The sequence below is a fragment of the Lissotriton helveticus genome, chromosome 1_2, assembly GCF_964261635.1.
Source record: "Lissotriton helveticus chromosome 1_2, aLisHel1.1, whole genome shotgun sequence".
Lineage (NCBI taxonomy): Eukaryota > Metazoa > Chordata > Amphibia > Caudata > Salamandridae > Lissotriton > Lissotriton helveticus.
The window spans coordinates 245,480,304-245,499,796 of NC_136058.1; the positions used below are offsets into that span (position 1 = coordinate 245,480,304).

Consider the following 19,493-nt stretch of genomic DNA (forward strand, 5'->3'; position numbering starts at 1 on the left):
TGCTGCTCCGGTGGGTCTTTGGTTTGTGAATTTAATAAACCACTAATTAACCACAAAATCGGCTGCAGCTCCATCTTTACATTGACGACGAGGATGGGATCCGAACCCACGCGTGCAAAGCACTAACATTCTAGGTTGCATCATGTGATTCCACAAGTGACATAAGCAAGTTCTACAAATGATAAAGCATGACACACTATAATAGACATAAAGAAAAGGATACGACCTACTACCACAGATTACCAATAGGTTCTGTGTTTTTCTAAGCCCTGGGCTGCTGCTGTTAGAAATGAAACAGGAGCCTCTCTTCATCAATGAGAAAATCAGCTGTATTTTCAGAACTATTCTTTGAAGGCGTGGCTTCACTTCACCTGGAACAAAATTTAAATAGAAGATGTAATATGGATGAATGAGTTAAAGCTGGCCGACTTTGGTACTCAATAGGAACTAACATGTATGTTGACTTTTTAAAAATATTTTATTTAAAATGTGTTATATAATGCGAACACGACCCTTAGGGGTATCAGAGCGCTTTACAATTTAGTGATCATGAAAGGTACAGGAAGTAGTATCAATAAAGCAACAGATCAAAATACAATCATAACAGTCAAATAGTAAACAAGGGTGAGTATATCAAGTTTTTATGTGAGGTATATCTGGGTGTTGAAGAGCGAGGCTTTGTGGGCCATGCAGGCAATTTTTGTAGTTGTGTCCTTGCTTCATATGGGAGCCAATTTAGGAATTTTTATAAACAAATTAGCAATGTGTAGGTCGCAGAACAAGATTGCATTTTGAGACAATTTAAATGATTGTAGACTTAGCACAACCAAAGTGCATGTTCAGCTGGTGGTTGAGGCTTCTCTGACCAATCCCCCTCAACTATTCCCAATATATTCCCCCGCAGACAGATGATAACGTGATCTCTATCGCCTCTTCTTTGCTGCGGTGAGTGTTTCCACCTCCTTCATGAAGCGCAGACAAAGCTCCTCCTGCCAGGGCAGAGCCACACACTGCACAGACAGGGGTAGTCCCACACCACCCTCTACAGCCTGCAAGAGAAAGAAAAGGCAGCATCACCTACAGAATAGTAAACAAAATGCAAACAAGAACCAGCGGCAAGTGGGAAAAGTAGCGAAAAACAGGAGGAACATGTTAAATCTATCACATAGAGTAGCATATATATCAGCAAAGAGTAGGTGGTATGACAGACCATATGTATAACTGAAAAAAACTTGAAAAAACATACACCTATGAATCAACAAATATTAATTAGCAACTTAAATTCCACAAACAATCTTGATAAAACAATAATACAAATATATTAAATCATCATTATAACATATATAAACTATGATCATATTGTAAACAATGATAAATAGCAGTTTGATTTTTAGACACTTTCACTTTATTAAAACAATATGCACAATACCCTTAGATATTTTCTAAGTTCAGTGATTGCCTTTATGACACAAATGACTCATTGTTTTTGTTTATATTCAGGCAAATGTAGACTTTTTTTTTGCTAGTTTAATTTTATCTGGACCATACCGCATAACCTAAAAAATAAGCAGTACTGTCGAATTTTCACTTGTTACTCTCTACTGAAGGACAACTATCCTGAAACACATCTATAGATACACACAGAAATGGCTGCACCAGCAATGATGAATACTAAGGAATTTCAACTAAAGTGAGTGTTATCATGCACTGCATTTACCACAATACATCTGGGTCCTTTTCTGTGCTGGTATACCCAACAGTGGGCTCCCCACCCCTTGATTGGCTCCTAGTTGAGTTGTTTGGCTGATGAGTTCTGAGATGCACCTTGTTGGAAATCAGGACCCGTTTGCTGTGTCCCACCACTTTCTGCCTAATTTGAGACTCCTGAATGCTGGTTTTCTGAATCTGAAAGTGCCCTTGGCTCTGCTAGGCAGGCCTATGATCCGTGCTATAGAGAAAACACACTTAGAATACAGTGAAAACACCTACATACACTATGGGTTAGGGTACCCCTATTATTGACATAACCTCCCTATAAGGCCCTAGTACATAATAGGGCGGGGGGGTCAAACTACCTTTAAGTCCCTAGTATATCATAGGCATGGCAGGATCGAGGCCAGCAGCCCCTTTCTGCACTCACATGTGTGCACTGCAGAGGGCTGAGTTCAGTTTAAAAGCAGCCATGTGTTTCAGGACTGCTTTTAACATGTAAATTGTGCCCAAACTCACCTTTGGTGTTTGGGGCATTTAAAAATAAATAACCTGCAATATTTTGACATATTAGATAACGCCAGGGTCTCCCCTAGGTGTCCCAGTGGTGGGGGCTCTGGTAGTTATAGGAGAACCCGTATAAAATAAGTTGTATACTTCTTGCGTTTAGTGAAATTGCACAAGTCACTTCCCACATTCTAGTAAAGTGCTTCCCAAAATCGACTTTTGAGCTAGGAGCACTGTAGAGTGAGGATGTGCAATATTTGGACATATTCCGAACCCCTAAAGTCTCCCCTAGTTATTTCAGGGTTAAAGGGTTCTGTATATATAGACAGGGTCCTTATAAAAGATGTTTTATAAGCCCTGGTGTTGGAGAAACTGCCCAGTTTATTTTCACCATTGCAGATCCCCAGGCACATAGGTTAACATACCAAGATGTTATTCATTAATAATTACCGCCAGGAGAATCAGATAATATAATACATGGACTTAATAGAATGGTATTGATAAATCCAACAATATGCTATTGTTGAACGTATCCTAAAATGTACAGACAATACGTTATAAGACTTTGTCTGTGCACCAAAATGCAGCCTTCCGGTCATCTCTCCTGATTGGTTAGACTTAAGTGGATTAGCCAGGCTGCTTTGATGAGGTGATAAGTAGTCCTTGGGGGTGAAAGGGCCATTCTGGCTGGAAGGAGAGAGGTTTGCTTCATAGGAATGCCAGAGCAAGAGCTAGGGGTTGTAAACCATAATCTTCAATAGGAGGAGGAGACAGGCAGGAGAAACAAGTTTCATTTCCACCCATACACCTTGAACCCAGCAGATGGAAGGCTTAAGGAAGGAATGTGCAGTTGCCAGGGGGAGGGAGAATATGGATATGAGCCATCTTGGAGGTTGGTTTAGGTAGCTCTTGCCTCTCTGCTGAGACTTCAGCCATATTGAATTTTGGAGAAATATTGCTTTTTAGGAGCCCATTATGCCACACTTTGGAGGAAATGGTCATGTTCTGGGGTGTTGTCCTGCACCTCATGAGGAGTGGCCTCCTGTGTGACCACAGAGAGCACTGAAAAAGTATCTGAGAGGTCAGTGCCTCTCAGATCTGCTGCTTGAAACTACAGAAGAAGAAGGGTCCTTGCTGGACGTTTTACTTGTACCAACCAGGTCCTGCACTCTGACTGACTGTTCCTGCTGCACAATCTGGAACTACAGCCCTATGGATCAAACCTACTTTAAATGGTCCAAAGAGTAGACCGCCTGCAAACTACAGGTTAATAGAGCTCACCTGGACCATCACCACATAGAATACCCAGCCTGGAGTACTAACAGTGGATTTGTAAGGGTTTTGTCCAAGTTGATTGTGGGAACTGAAGTCCCAAATTTTCAAGGACCATCTTGGAGCTCCAGACCCTTGGCGTAAATTGTGGAGACTTTGGGACCCTCAAAGGAACTTCAGGTAGAAGAACCAGAAGTTTGAATCAAATTGGAAAAAAAGCTCGATAAGTGGACCGACTCGACCTGGCAAGCCAAGCCAGCGACCCTCAACCGCGCGCCAGCCTGCCGTCCAGGCTTTTCCTGCTGAAAGCTCCAGAGGTCAGACTTCCAGAGTTTGACTGGGAGTTGGTCTAAACCCAAGCCAGTGAACCCTCACTAAATCTTGCCTGGTGAAGAGCGTCGAGGGACCCCAGAAGAAAATGCTCTGTAAACGTTTCTAAGTCCGAATGTAGAAAGGGTGACCCGGACCAACAGTAAGAGCCGAGCTGCCCACCTTCAACCGTGAGATGCCCTGGATCCTTGATTCGTCCCTCTGGAAAGCTGTGGAGGACTGACTTCCATAGGTTTGACCTGGAGATCGTTGCAAGGCAATCCGGTGTTTCCTCACAGAATCCAACAGCCTAAGTGCTTCAAGGGACCCCGGGAATAAAAGCTACAGAAAAGTTTTCAAGTCAGAAGGTAAAAAGTTTGATGAGATCTTCCGTGAGATGTAGCCGCACTGGGCTCCACACCGTCGGCCTAAAACTTCGACTTTGCCCTAGCCTAGCGCAACCAGAAGTCCCAGTAGGCGCTATAGGTTTCTGCATGCTATATAGTGCTAAATCTTTAAAAATTCATATCTTCTTACATTGGATTTGTTTTCGTTTTGGTGTCATTTTAAAGATACACTTATTCCCTTTTCATATAAAGTGGGGTTGGATTTTTATTGTGTGTTGGGTCTTAATTATTCACTGAATTGATGTTTTTAAATGCATAATATACCTGTCTTTGAAGTTAAGCTTGTCTACTAACAGTCAAGCTACCAAGAGTTGAGCATGGGATAATTTTCTAAGGCCTATTCTGAGCCTTTATGGTGTTAGTGACCTTATTGTAAGTGGTAGATAAATATTTACCACTACTAATAATCCGCTTTCCACTACACCTGTGCTCTGGGAGTGGTACAGAAATATGAGAAGACTGTGAGCAGCATTGCCAGCACCCACAATTGTCACTTGTTCCTCTCTACTGAAGAAGGGCATCAATCCTGAAACACATGCCGAGAGATACTAAGCCCTGATTGCACTAACAATGGAGAATACTAAAGACTTTCAACTTAAGTGAGTGTTATAATGCACTGCATTTACCACAACGCATCTGGGCTTATTGTGTGCTGGTATGCCAGGCAGTGTGCACCCTACCACTTACACAATTAAAATTAATAATTACTAATTAATAGAAATGAATTTATAAATATGTATTAATCAATAAAATGTTTTAAAAAATGTTTTTATTGAAGTTAGCATATTAGATTATAGCATTTTTATGTCACAATGACATACTTATGACCAATATTCCTAGGCGTTATTATCGTTGTTGCTGTACATTTTAAAGGATAAGATTTTGAATAAACAACCAACAAAGAAGGCGTACGTCAGCACATGCATGTAACAATTTTGATCGTTCAGCATTCTCACAGAAAAAGGAGGATAAATAGCTATATTGTACAGAGTCAGTACATTTTTGGTGAACAGTTAGCACATATCATCTTACAGGTACAGGCAAGTGGTCGTAATATCCGGTATCAACGATAGGCTTAAATTGAGAGTTCAATTTCCTTAGATGCGATCCGTCATGTAGCATTAGTTATGCGTAGCAACCGCGATACAGACACACAGGCAGAGTTGACAGTCTCGCTAAGTACAACACCAAGGAGTCACCCTTCCAGACCATCGGGCTCAGCTGGGGGGGACACTTCTCTGTTTCGTGACCACTGTAAGAATGGTTCCCAAATGTCTCTAGGCCTCGAGGCAGTTGGCATCAGATCCTAATACACACCCAGTTGTGTGTGGCCATATGTCACATCTGACAGCCAATCTGCAAATTTAGGTCAGCGTCTGCGACCCCATTTCATAGCCACCTGTCTTTTGGCATATAATAACAGCAGAGCATGCAATTTCCGACTTTTGGGCTCAGTGTGTGCCACCCACCCTAGGAGTCCAAGGATTGGGGAAGGATCATCAGTTCTATTTAGAATTTGGTTGATGGCGACAAAAACTTCTGTCCAATAGTCAAATAGAGCCGGCAGTTCCAAGCCACATGCAGAAAAGAAGCACCCTCTTCCCCGCATTTCCAGCATCTGTCATCCTCTCTAACACCCATACGATGAAGCGCTAGTGGGGTGCGGTAGTATCTATGGAGGAACTTAAAGTGTATGAGCCTAAGTTTGTAGTTGGGGGAAAGTTCCAGCAGTTGCTTACAGCAGAATGACCACTGCTCGTCAGTCAAGGGCGTCGCTAGTTCCTTGTTCCACAACTGCAAAGATCTAGGCACCACAATAGTAGATTGCTCCTGCATGGAATTATATAAGCGTGACACCAGTTTTTTCCGGGATGCTCTCGCCAATATGTTTTGTAGTGCATGTAGGTGCGGCGGCTCTTCAGGGAATTTGTCCCACATTGCTTTGCATGCAGATTTGAGTTTGTGGTGAGTGAACCTATCTCTGAAAGACAATGTTTGGTCCGCCTCCGCAGACTGCAGGTCTAGGAACCTGCCATCTGGATAGAGATCTGCAAACATGTGTAGCGCTGATCCTGCGAGGGAGATGTCTCCTCCACCCTCCTCGAGGCACGGGAGCATGGGGTTTTGTCTAAGGGGAATCGCAGGCGCATACAACAGGGGTAGGGCAGCGCGCCGTTGCAGTTCACACCAGACCCAGCGCAGCATGTTGGCCGAATCAATGTCCTGTGTTGGCCTGGAGGTTTTTCGATACAGGGCTACATTCAGGGATAGTGGAGCTACCATGTCTATCTCTACCGCTACATGTGGCTGATAAGGCTTAGGTTAGGCCCAGAAGTGGAGGTATTGGGCCTGCGTATAATTGCATGTCTGGAGCGCCCATGCCTCCCTGCCACAGCAGCGAGATTCTAGCTTGACTCCCAGCCCATATCAGTGCCAGCAAGTATGAGCGCAGACAGGTGAAGAAGTGTTGTGTCAGTGGGATGGGTATGTTTGCAAATAGATAAAGAAATTTAGGCAGTACAATCATTTTCGCAAGTGCAATTCTCCCAGCCAGGGACAGAGGGAGTTTCAACCATATGGCCACTTTATTTTCAAGCCAGGACACCGCCCTTCCAAAATTTAGAGTCCAGACGTCTTGAAGCTTACGGCTGACCCAGATGCCAAGGTATTTGACCTCGTCTGCTTCCCAGCGTAACGGGTAGTCAGAATTTACCTCAACAGTATTATCGGTTAATGGAAACATTACCGATTTGGCCCAGTTTATAGACACACCGGACAAAACTCCAAACTTAACAAATTCCCTCAGTAGTGGATTTAAATTTTCAGTCGGGCTAATTACATACAGGGTGACATTGTCTGCATAGAGTGAGATCAGCAACCTACGGGAACTGAAGCTTATATCCCTGGCGGTATGGTGTTGTCTAATTCTGGCCGCCAAGGGTTCCATAGCAATCGTGAATAGCAGTGGGGATAATGGAAATCCCTGTCTTGTACCTCTGGATATCGTGAACGGGTCCGATACCATGCCATTCACTCTCACCCTGGCCCTGGGGGCAGTATACAGCAATCGAATTTGATTTATAAATAACGGGCTGAATCCCATGCGCTCTAGTATAATAAAAAGGTAGGCCATTCAAGTGAGTTAAATGCCTTTGTGGCATCTAAAAATATAATTGCAGCTTGTACATCAGGATGCAGATAATGCAGCACCGAGAATACTGTTCTCAGGTTATGCGAGGTTGCACGGCCAGGTATGAAACCTGATTGGTCCGGGAGGGCCACCATTGGAAGCAGCGTTTGGAGGCGATCTGCAATTATTTTCCCATAGATTTTTACGTCTACATTTATGAGTGACAGAGGTCTGTACGAATCCAGGCACTGACTATCTTTATCCGGTTTCAGCAAAGTTATAATAAGAGCTTCCCTCATCGATTCGGGCAGTATACCCACCTCCAGGGCCTCCGCAAAGACTGCATGCAGCCGTGGGGCAAGTTCCTCTGCATATGTTTTGTAGAACGCCGCCGTTAGACCATCCGGTCCCGGAGCTTTATTAAGCGGGAGGGCTTTAATGGTTTTGACGATGTCTTGTACAGTAACGAGCAGGTCCATATATTTCCTATGTGCATTGTTAAACCAGACAAGCGCTATGGATTCTAAAAATGACAGAATTTCATCTTGCGATGCAGCATGTGTGGACGTATACAAATTGGAGTAGTATGTGGCAAACGCTCGTAGTACGTCCTCGTGTCCCGTTGTCAGAGCCCCTGCAGAATCTATGATGGTGTGTACATGTGTTGGTGGTGCAGTGTTGTTTATCATTCTAGCCAAGGTTCGACTGGGTCGGTCCCCCTCGCTATATCTCCAAGCCTCAACCTGTTTACCCAGGAATTTCAGCTCACGCTGGGCCTCCTCCGCGAAGTCTATTGGTTTAGCTTTTATCTGAGAGGCTAGATCCGGCGTGGGGTCAGCGCAAAAGAGGTGCTCGAGTGTTTTAATCGCTTTCTCTATGCCAGCTATGGTGGTTCTAATAGCCTTCAAAACCCCCGCTCTACGCGCTATACACTGCCCCCTTATGACCACTTTAAATGCGTCCCACAACACTGAATCAGTAGTAACTGAGCCTTCATTATTAGCAAAATAGTCTGTTATGTCGCGCCGTATTTCCTCAGTGAAGGCTGCATCCTAAAGCGCATGTGGCGGGAGGCGCCAAGCAAACGCCCTAGTGGGGGCCCCAGGAATATCTAACTCTAGGAGACAGGGAGCGTGGTCCGAAAGGGATCGGGCCAGAATACCAACATCAACAGTCCAGGTGGACACGTCTGGGGACACTAGCCAAAAGTCCAGTCACGACCATGCAGTGTGATGTGCAGAAGTGCAGGTTCCTATTGTCGTGCATGCGTTTCGGGACCTCCATATATCAATCAGTGAGCCCTCAGCAATTATATCTCGTAATGCCTGGCTGGCGCGCGGATGTAACTGCCTGGACGTACTCTTCCTATCCAAGGAATCATCTATAACCACGTTGAAATTACCACTCCAAATAACCGTGGGGCAGTCAAGAATCGCAATCTGTGCCCATATTTCCCTGAAGAACTCTGGGTCATCAACATTCGGCTCGTATACAGCAGCTAGTATCACATTCTTACCCAGTAAGGTGCAGTGTAGCACCACATATCTGCCCTCCTTATCACATATCACTGTATGCTCTTTCCAGTCAAGACCTCTACATATAAGGATTGTAACACCTCTGGCATAATTAGAGAAGATGGCTGAGTATACGGATCCCCATCTTGAAAGTCTGAGTCTGGGTGAGCATGTGGAATGAATGTGTGTTTCTTGCAAGAAACAGATATCTATGTTGTGTCTGTGTAGGTAACTATGCATCAATCTGGATTTCCTGCCATCGTTTAAGCCCCGTATATTCCAATTAAGGACTTTAGTCGCACCCATTACCTGTCAAATAGTATTTTGCAAATGTACAGTAGCTGACCCATACTAGAGCAGTGTATTCCAAAAAGAACCTGTATCAACATGCAGTACTGATGGCTCGCCAAACAACCCCAATTCCAACTCCACCCCCCTCCCACACCAACCCCCCAATTAGGTTGTGTCAATATCCCCCCCCCAACACGCCAAAAGCGTTTGAACAGTAACACCTTTGAATTGCGGGAGACACCCCTCGGAGGCGCGGCATCTCGAGCGTACAACCCAATAACAGGGCAACTGCACCATTTTAGGCTGTTTTGCTATAAATCATAAATAACAGTTGGACTATCTCGTAGGTGCAATCAAAGAGATACTGAATACAGTACCCATGGTCTATGCCAGATTAGTAACACACATCACAGCAATAAGAGCAGTTTGATAAACTTAACAGGATCATAGCAATAATCTCAGTAACATGTGTACCATATCCAGAAGTTATAACACAACAAGGTAAGTAAGTTTCAGTCATTGTCACTCAACTGGCCTCCGGGGTCGATCTCGGCTGGGGCCTTTCCCTTGGACCTAAGTTTACTTATATGCTTTGCAAACTTTAGAGCAGAGCTTGCGTCAAGGAAGTGATGGGTCGTGCCGTCATGCACGACCCTTAGTTTGGCAGGGTACATGAGGTAGTATGGGATTTCCGCTTGGAGTTACAATATTTTGGCAGGTAGAAATTCCTTTCTGGCAGCCTGCACCAGTAGCGTGAAATCAGGATAGAAAGATACAGTATTCCCTTTGTGTGTTATTTTCCCTTTCTCCCTTGCCAAGCGTAATATTAAGTCCCTATCTTGGTAGTTAAGGAGCTTAATTAGGATCGGTCTTGGCGGGGCGCCAACAGGTGGTTTTTTCCCTAATGTTCTGTGCGCCCGTTCGACAGTGAACACCGGAGAGAGGTGTGGATCGAAAATATCGTGTAGCAGTTCAGTTATGAAGACCTCCATTTTCCCCATCGCTGTGGTCTCCGGAATCCCTGTGACCCGAACATTGCACCTCCTAGAGCGCGCTTCCAAGTCGTCTGCCTTGGCACACAATGCTTCGATTTTCTTCTCAATGCTGGTTATATGGGACTTGGTGTCCTGTTGGAACTCACAGCACTCCGTGTGCCTATTTTCAAGGCTGTCGAGGCGCGTTTCGTGTGTGGCGACCTGGGAGCGCACATTTTCTAGCTGGACAGTCATGGCATCCAATTTTGCATCTATACATTTGAGGCTAGAGCGTACCTCCAGCAGCAGCGCAGTAACATCCAGTTCTTGAGGAGTCTCTTGAGGCGACCCCCCCGCAGCCATGGAGTCCTGCTCTAACTGTTTGGTTTGCTTTTTCTGTTCAAACGTGAGCCTCGGCTGTCGGGGGTCACCCTTCCTCATGGTTCGGTGTCCGGATCAGGCGCTCTCTGCAAGAACACGTGCAGTGGCGTAGCGCTTCTCGGGTGCCCCCATGCCCCCTGGTGCGCAGCGCAGATCTCCACACGCACCGGTCAGGTGAGGCACGCCAATCTCTCTCACAGGCCCCCTGGCTATATCGCCCAATGCACACGAAGATGACAGCCCCGAAGGTGTGCAGAAAAGGCGCTGCTGTGGCAAAGCCTCCCGCAGCTCACGTCCTGGCCCGGCAACCGAGTAGACCCGCTACCATGCACGGGTTACCATTTAGGCCACAGAACCAGACCCGCCACACCGGCAGCCGCCAGTCTCGATGTAAAAGATGGCTCAGGTACCAATGCGCTTTGGTCCGAGGAGATCTGCTAATATCATCCAGCACATAAATCACATCCAGAGTAGCTGAGCAAAGGTAAGTGCAGTCCCCGAGCCCAACAACTGGCCACCAGCGATGAGTCTTAGCCTACCGAGCCTCCAACGACCCGATGCGTGGCGCAGGCAGCGGCATCGCCTCTGAACAAGGGGCCGTGGGTGTATGGTATCGCTCCAAGTGGGTGTAAGGACATCAGTCTACAACGCTCCCATGCCCAGCCTGCAGGTCGCTTATATCGCCCTCATCTGCGACAGTGTTCTTGGCAGGGATTTCCCAGTTCAAAATGGCGGCCCCTCGCCACAACTATCCACTCATCCAGGGAGCATGTGCAAGAAAAAGTCTTCAGGGGCGCGAAAAAGGATCTCCATATGGGGCATAGCCACAACCAGGGTCGCGCCCTTACCCAGACTCCATCTGCAAGCGCCCCGGTAGTCCTCCGCCGTTTCGCCGTTCGGCGCGTCAGGCTCACTCAGCAGCGCCCTCGATTTGTGAAGGGCACCCGCGCTGACCTCGCAGCACGACTTCACCGCGGTCCCAGCAGTCATGGCTCGCCGATGCGGCTCTGTCCACGCAGGGGTCTCGGGGCTTTGGTCGATGATGCCTCGGGCCAGCCGAAGTCGTAGCTTCACGGTTCCGTGCTCACAGGTACAGAAACAGCAAGGATTTTAGAAGGATTTGTGTTGCAGCCGGCGTGGCTCGCTAGTTAAGCGGCCATCTCGTTGCTCGTTCAGCCACGCCCCCCATCAATAAAAAGAGAAAAAGAAAATGAATTACTTACCACCTTTCAATCCATTTACACATATAAACACCACAACACACATCTAAATTTAATTACACAATTACAATTACTAATTACTAATTAATTAATGGAAATGTATTTAAAAATATAAAATAATTGCTCAATAAAAAATGATTTGCTCACCACCCTTTGCACCATTTACACATATAAACACCACAACACACACCTATAATGAATTGAAATTGACAACTCATTATTAAACTATTATTAATTAATCAATTAACACTTTAATTATTCTATATATTTTATATAATTCTATTACTTCTCACCCTATTCCCCTATAAACCCACAACCCACTACGGAACTAAAACCGCAAAATTCAAATAAAATACATAATTAACCACTATACATATTATTTAAATCTATATAATTAAATTATTTCCAACCCTATTCCCCTATAAACCCACAACCCGCTACGGAACTAAAAACACAAAATTAAACTGATAATAAATTAATAACTAGTAAAATGTAAAAAAATATATAATAAAATGACAAACAATTCTCATTAAAACACTAAAATACATTACATTATTAATAATTCGATATTTTTGCCAACTATATTTTTGTAAACGATATTTAAGACGTCAATGTTTTTGAAATCGATATTACTTACCTGTCAGTCGATATTCTTTTCGCCGATATTTTTGTTGTCGATATTTCTTTTCCACTATATTTTTGCGTGGATATTTAGTCCCTCGATATTTATACGTCGATATTCCTGCTCTGCACCGGTCATATAGCTTTACTGTACGCTTTGCTAAATAACAAGCTTGGAGCACTGTTATAACTCGGGAAGAGCAGAAGACCAGCTTTCGACTACAAGCAGGATCCCTCAGTAAAAAGGACTGCATATCAAGGGCCATATTATCAAGAACGGCAATAACATTATCACTGCTTTAGCGGCAGGATTCCCACTGTGAATTTGGCGATAAGGGGCTTGATAATATGCCCTTGTGAACTCCCATAGAAGCCCAGGTTCACACCAGAACCTGGTCTTCTCTGGGAGTTCACAAGGGCATATTATCAAACCCCTTATCGCCGCTTTAGCGGCAGTTTCCTGCCGCCATAGCGGCGATAATGTTATCGCTGTTCTTGATAATATGGCCCGTAATGCCTTTAAACCTTTAGCACACGTGTAAAAACGTTTGTTAGGTAGTCAACAAAGATTAGCCAGAGGCCACTGCCCATACCTACTGGTCTGTGCACACCATTAAAAGAGAATCCCACTTTGACATGTATATGCGAGGTAATGTTGGGGTGTGGTTGGGGAGTGGCTCACAGTCCTATCACCACAGGTGGGTTAGTACACTTTCACTATAGCCAGTTTCTCCCACGGTTTAAGGGCCAGAGGCGTATGGTGACCTATCGGAGTGGTGAGGCATAATTCATAATAATAATAATAATAATAAAACCATTTGTAGAGCGCATGGTTACACTATAACAGTGTGTCCCCGCGCTATGGAGAAAAAACGTCTGGCAAGCAAGACCTTCAGCACTTGGTACCACAAGGGGGGGAAGGGGTAAAAATACTGGGCTTAGGTTTGAGGGAATAGGTATGTTTTCAATTTAAGTCGGAATCTTGCTTCCGATGGTTCCATGCGGAGTTTGATAGGGAGCTCATTCCATCTCTTACAAGCTAAGTATCTGAACGAGCGACCTCCCATTCGTGCTTTGAAAATGCGAGGAACCTGAAACAGCATGCTCCCAGATGACCTCAAATTGCGTTTTGGGCGATGGATCGTAAGAAGCTTTTGAAGATAGCTTGGCACTTTTCCATGGGCTACACGATGTGTAATACATAGTGATTTAAATAGGATACGTTCCTGCATGGGTAGCCAATGGAGGGTCTTAAGAGCCTGTTTCCCTGAGGCTCTTCTGGACAAATTCAGGGCCAATCTGGCAGCCGAGTTTTGAACGCGTTGCAGCTGCTGTAACCCTTTCTTACTCAGGCCAATAAGCAGGGAGTTTCCATAATCCAGGTGGGGGGTGACTAGTGCATGTATGACAGATTTCCTGCTGTCAATGGGCAAATAGTTGAGTACTTTACGTATGGTTTTAAGGACTCCATAGCATTTGCCCACAAGCCTTCCAATATGCTGTACATAGGATAGGCTGGAGTCCGAGAAGACACCGAGGTTCTTCACCGTTTCCGAGGGGGAGGGTGTGGGCCCCAACTCAGATGGCCACCAGGCTGATGACCAGATTGTGGGAGCTCTTCCAATCACCAGTAACTCGGTTTTATCGCCATTAAGGCGTAGACAATTGTCATTCATCCACTCAGATACCTTCTTGAGGCAGGAGGAAAAGTTCACTGCTGCCTCATTCTGGCCTTGGGCTAGGGTGATCATCAATTGCGCATCATCTGCGTACGTCACGATGTCCACTCCGTACGGTGCCACAATTCTAGCCAGGGGTTCCATGTATATGTTAAATAGCGTCGGGCTCAGACTCGAGCCCTGAGGAACGCCATGCCTTAACCATCTAGGGGAAGATTTAAACGGAGGACAGTGAACTTGGAAGCTTCTATCTTCTAAAAAGGATTGTATCCATTCATGGGCCGGTCCTTCCACTCCTATTTCTGTAAGGCGGGTCAGCAGCGTGGTATGAGATACGGTGTCAAACGCCGCACTCAGGTCTAATAGTACCAACGCTGCCGTCTGTCCCTTGTCTACTATTTGTCTAAGCCTCTCTGTAGAGAAGAGAAGGGCTGTCTCGGTTGAGTATCTAGCCCTAAACCCAGACTGAGACGGGTGAAGACGCTGGCCCTCTTCCAAGAACTCCATGAGCTGAGTGTTGGCCACCTTTTCCACTATTTTCATACAGAACGGGAGAAGAGAAATAGGGCGAAGATTTGCAAGCTGAGAGATGTGGAGGTTAGGTTTCTTTTTCAGGGGTATCACCTGAGCCCTCTTCCATTCATCTAACACGTGGCATTCCTTGAATGAGAGAGCGACCATGTTGCTAATGTGGTCTATTACCACCTCAAGCTGGTTCTTAAAACGCTTGGGTGGAGCTGCATCACTAGGGGAGTCTGATTGAATACTGTTCACTAGTCTTAGCATTTCCTGTCTGGGAGGTACTGTAAGGCACTTTAAATACATTTCTTTGACAGGTGTCGTTCTGTTGTTAGAGTGATTAGTAAGCCGATCAGTCTCAGCCGGAAAGGAGGTGTATATTTTCTTTACTTTATTCACGAAGTAGTCCGCAATTGATTCGCAGATTTCTTCGGAAAAGATGTCTTGGGCTGTTATCCTAGTTGGAGCCGTAAGCTTGTATATAGTAAACAGTTCCTTGGATGAATTGTCCGCAGATTCTATCCTCTCCTTCAGGAATGCACCTTTTGCTATTTTTATGAGTCTATGGTATTTTTTCAGACTGTCTTTATATTGCTGTTTGCACTCTAAGTTGTAGTTTTTACGCCAACTACGTTCAAGACGTTTGCACGCCGCTTTGGCCGCCCCTAGCTCTTGATTAAACCACGGCGCAGTTTTAGTCCGTCTGGCCCATGCCTTGGTTGTCCAAGGCGCAACTATATCTAAGGCCTTCGCCATCCATTCTTCATGGACCCGCTCAGGGTGTCACTCAAAGGTGGTGCCTCCTTAAGCAGTGCCAGTTTATAAGCTTCTTGACTAAATTTTTTCCAGTCCTACGTTTAGGGTGCGGGAATTTCGACTCCTCCTGTTCTACTGGGCCTAGATTCAGCCTAAAAGGAATAAGACAGTGGTCCGACCAAGGTACCCTAATGGGGGGCGAGACCTCCACTCCCTCCCAATTCGAGAAAATGGGGTCCAGCAGGTGTCCACATTGGTGCGTGGGTATAACTGACTGAAGTTCCAGCATTAAGGGTTTCATTGCCATCACGACCTCCTGCGCCTCCCTACAGTTTGTATCCTCAAGGTGAAGATTTAAATCCCCCAGGATTAAGAACTTGCTGTAGCGTAATGCAGGCTGAGTGGCAATCTCTGTCAAGCTATCAGCAAACTGTGAGGTTGCACCCGGGGGCCGGTATATCAAAAAACCAGTAATCGTATTTTTCGGTGAGATTTTTATGGTAAAGAACCCCGCCTCACTATTCGTGATTTTTATAGAATCCAAAATGCATGGTAACTCCCTTTTATGTATCATCGCAATACCACCCCCCCGCTGAATCCCCCTATCGACTCTTAACAAACAGTAGTCTAAAGGGAGGGCCTCCAGGATTTCTGGGGTGGATGTCTCGTCCAACCAGGTTTCGGTTAGGAAAAGCACATCCAACTGCCGATCTAATAAAAGGTCGTGAATTTCTACTTTGTGCTTCTTCAGTGAGCGGCAATTTAACAACGCCATGCTCACCTTATCAGCCTCCTTCTCCAAGCCCTTAGGAGTATGAGGGTCAAAGGCGCAGCCAGTGCACTGGAACGGGAGACTATCCACGTGCATCCTGTGCTTACATTCCTCTTCAATCCCGGGGCGCAGTTTCACCAGTTGTTCTCTAGTGTAGCACAGTCTTTCTGGCCCCCTCATATCACTCTGGGTATGGGTTCTGGCCCCTGGCCGCGACCGTTCGCAGACGGGCACAGACGGGCTCGCTTCGGCGCGCCACCGGCGCGCCCGCTGCGCTCGTCCGCTGCGCGTCCGAGGAAAGGTGAGCATCTTATGCTGGTGAGGGTGGGAGGGCCGAGCAACTAGTCGCTCGCCCTCTACTCACCCAAGATGGCGTCCAAAGGGAATGCTCCGAGGCAGCACCTAGTCGGCTGCTGGGGGGGGCGAAATTAGCAATACAGGCAGTGTATGCACCAAGGGGAATTTTAAAAGAGCAATTCAGTGCAAAAGGAACACAAGTGAGTTAAAAAAAGAAACTATCACGATTTTTACAATTTTTAAAATTGAAGCACAGTAATTACGTTCCCGGCTTCCGCCTCAGGAACCAACAAACATTCTGTCTGGCAAGCTAATCGTGGCCCAACAATGAAGCCTGAAAGCAAGAAAATCAGACTTTACAAAGGTGAGTTTTAGGGGGTGCTCACACCAAGAAATATTTGTAAATGTTGGGTCAAATAGCGCATTATCCTCCAAAACTTTCACATAAATTCACTAACAAGTCTGTATTCTGAAGGTCACTCATAAAACATTCTAAAATCTTGATGATGTGACACCCAACCCTGACCCTCTCCAGAAGTGTAACATGTTCATCAGCTCTGAAATAATTTGAGAAAATTGTGAATTTTAGCCTATTTTCTCATAATGATATAGTGGGATGACAAAATTTCACCTGACCTATCATTTTTACAGCATCTACCTATACTTCAACATTTCACATCGGTCTCCCTCCCACCCCCCGAAAGCCCCCTTCCCCGCAGTGCACATACTTAACCACATGTAATGGCTGGGACTTTCATTGAAAGGCACATAATGAAAAGAAAAAAACTCAGACAGTACAATACATCTAGTCAGATCTGATCGGTTTATACAGCATGCTGTGACTCATGCCGACTTGCTGCCCCAAGGACTCAGAGTTCCATAATACCACGCCCCCGAAAGGAGAAGCCGCTTCCGTTTTCCCATGCCATGTGCTTCAAAAGTGCCCCTCGACCTCCTACGAGACATTGAATGGAACTTGCTTCTCCAATCTCCAGGGACTTGGAGTCCCATAATTCCACACCCCAGAGAGGAGGGGACGCTGCAGTTGTCCCACACGCTTCAAAAGCACCCCACCACCCACCTCCAAGCATATGGGCTGGTACGGGCGAAGCCCAGACCAAGGACGGGCGAAGCCCAGCACCAGTAAACACCAGGAGGAGACAGGTCAGGGCCACCCAGTTGGCCCTGCATCCCTTCTAACGGCTACAACACATTGCTCACAGGTAAGGCCACCAACCTTGTTATTTGTTTATCTCTGTGCAGGGCAGCACGCATGGGTACACTTTCTTGGAACCCTGCATAATTTGTTTGGTGTATTGACAGAGGCGGTGACACTCCACAGTTGTGACTAGAGTCTTGCAGAATTATGTTGCGGAGGACCTTTACTTCCAGGAATAACCATGCCAGATGGCCCCAACACTTGCGATTAGTGGAAGGTTCTGCTCCTGCATTCCATAGTGGTGTCACCTTTCCCGCAGAGCATGTTTGCATCCTGGGCTGCAGGTGGGGAAAGAAAAAAACAACGGGAATCCTGCGCCATGCAAAGACATGGTTATCCATAAACCCCCTCAGGGTAAAACTAGCACCGTCTTCTTTCTTACGCAGCGGGGGTTCTAAATTAAGAAATCACTAATGTTAAGGAAGAACTGGCCCAACAAGTGAGGGTGTTCCCCCTCCGCGCAGTTGGTGTACCCACAGACATTGTGCTCTCATCTAACATAGGCACCTCTGCAACCTTAACATCTCCGGCACCCTTTAATGAGGGGAGGGGGTACCACCAACATAGCTCATGTCCAGGTGATAGTACACCAGCCAGATTTACCGTTTTGTGAGGAATCTCGGACCCTGAATAACAGCAGAACTTAGCACGCATCAAAGGGCAATCCCTGCCCACCTGCTCAAGTGAAGGAGAGCACATCAATTGAGGCTTTTATCAGCAACACAATCCAAGGCTGTGTGGATTCCTCTATTTAATGTTTAAATCATTAACCAAGAGCTACTTCACACTTTAGAGTTGCGCTGTGGGTACATCGAGCAAGCCATCAAAGGAATAAGATGTGGCATGCCTCCACTAGCTATGCCTTCCCCGTCCTTCCTTGGTCTGGAGGCTGGTGTGCTGGGGCAGGCGTCTGATTGCCCACCTAACACCAACCCCACAAGGAAACACCCTCGGAAACCCAGTTAAGAGGCTCATGTAGATAGGGGCACGTATATTCCCCCAGGAGAGACAGCCTATGCAGGCATTATGCCTTTCAGTGCCAATTCCGGCATCACTAACCGTGAATGCTAGCCCAGATCTAACTCTGCTCCCATCATTAATCTTCCACCAGAAGCTACCCCTTTAGTGGTGATTCTAGCTAATGTGCCACCCTTGACTGGACATACATCTGAATCGCATTAGCAAATGAAAAGCATGGAGTCTCACTGGATTGGCACAAATTTGAATGCGGGTCCTTATCTGTATGACCGAATTAACATGGTGAGAAAGGTTAGTTGGTTAGGGAAAGGCAAGAACATTTGTTCTGGGGAATGTGTGGTAATTAACTTTAATTGCCCCAATGTGGAGGAGAGAGTACTCACCACAACTAGCGTTTTGACCGGTCAAACCCTCCACAATTCAGGTGCTGCTAGGATTCTTTTACAACCTGGAAGCAGTAGGTCATGGTCCTTGGACCATGGTTGGGACCCAGAGTCATGGTTGTCATGCTAAGCAGCCTTTGTTTACCCATCTAGTGACCTTGAACAGATACGCCCTTTGAATTCCTGCAACTGACTTCTGCAAGCTGCTATGTCATCAGTACCAGCTACATCTACTTCAACATGTTCCTCTGATTATTCCTCTGGTGACGTAGGCACTTGTAACTTTAATGATCTCAAGCTGTTAATTTGGAACATTGCTGGACTTGTCTCTAAATTTCAGGACCCAAACTGTTTTTCTTTCATTAAGAGGTTTCATTTGATATATCTACAAGAGAAGTGGAAGATCACAAATTCCTTTTTTGGAGGGATATAAAACATATTTCTCCTCAGCGATTCACTCTCCTGCGGGCAGTGCATAGGGGGGACATGGTTATTTCTCTCTCTCTAGAAATTGGTGGGTTGGTTTAGGAACTGCATTCAGGGGCTCCTTTAAC

General features: G+C 45.8%; 1 protein-coding gene across 1 annotated transcript in view; it reads right to left on the reverse strand.

The window, feature by feature from the left end:
• Positions 1-459: 459 nt before the first annotated feature.
• The window catches only part of LOC144800376 (vitamin D3 hydroxylase-associated protein-like), a 652,021-nt gene continuing 632,987 nt past the window's right edge, over positions 460-19,493 (reverse strand). Inside the window, exon 15 of the mRNA XM_078671677.1 lies at positions 460-1,049. Within this exon, the coding sequence (XP_078527803.1) occupies positions 924-1,049 (126 nt within the window). The 3' untranslated portion in view covers positions 460-923. The remainder of the gene's footprint in view (positions 1,050-19,493) is intronic.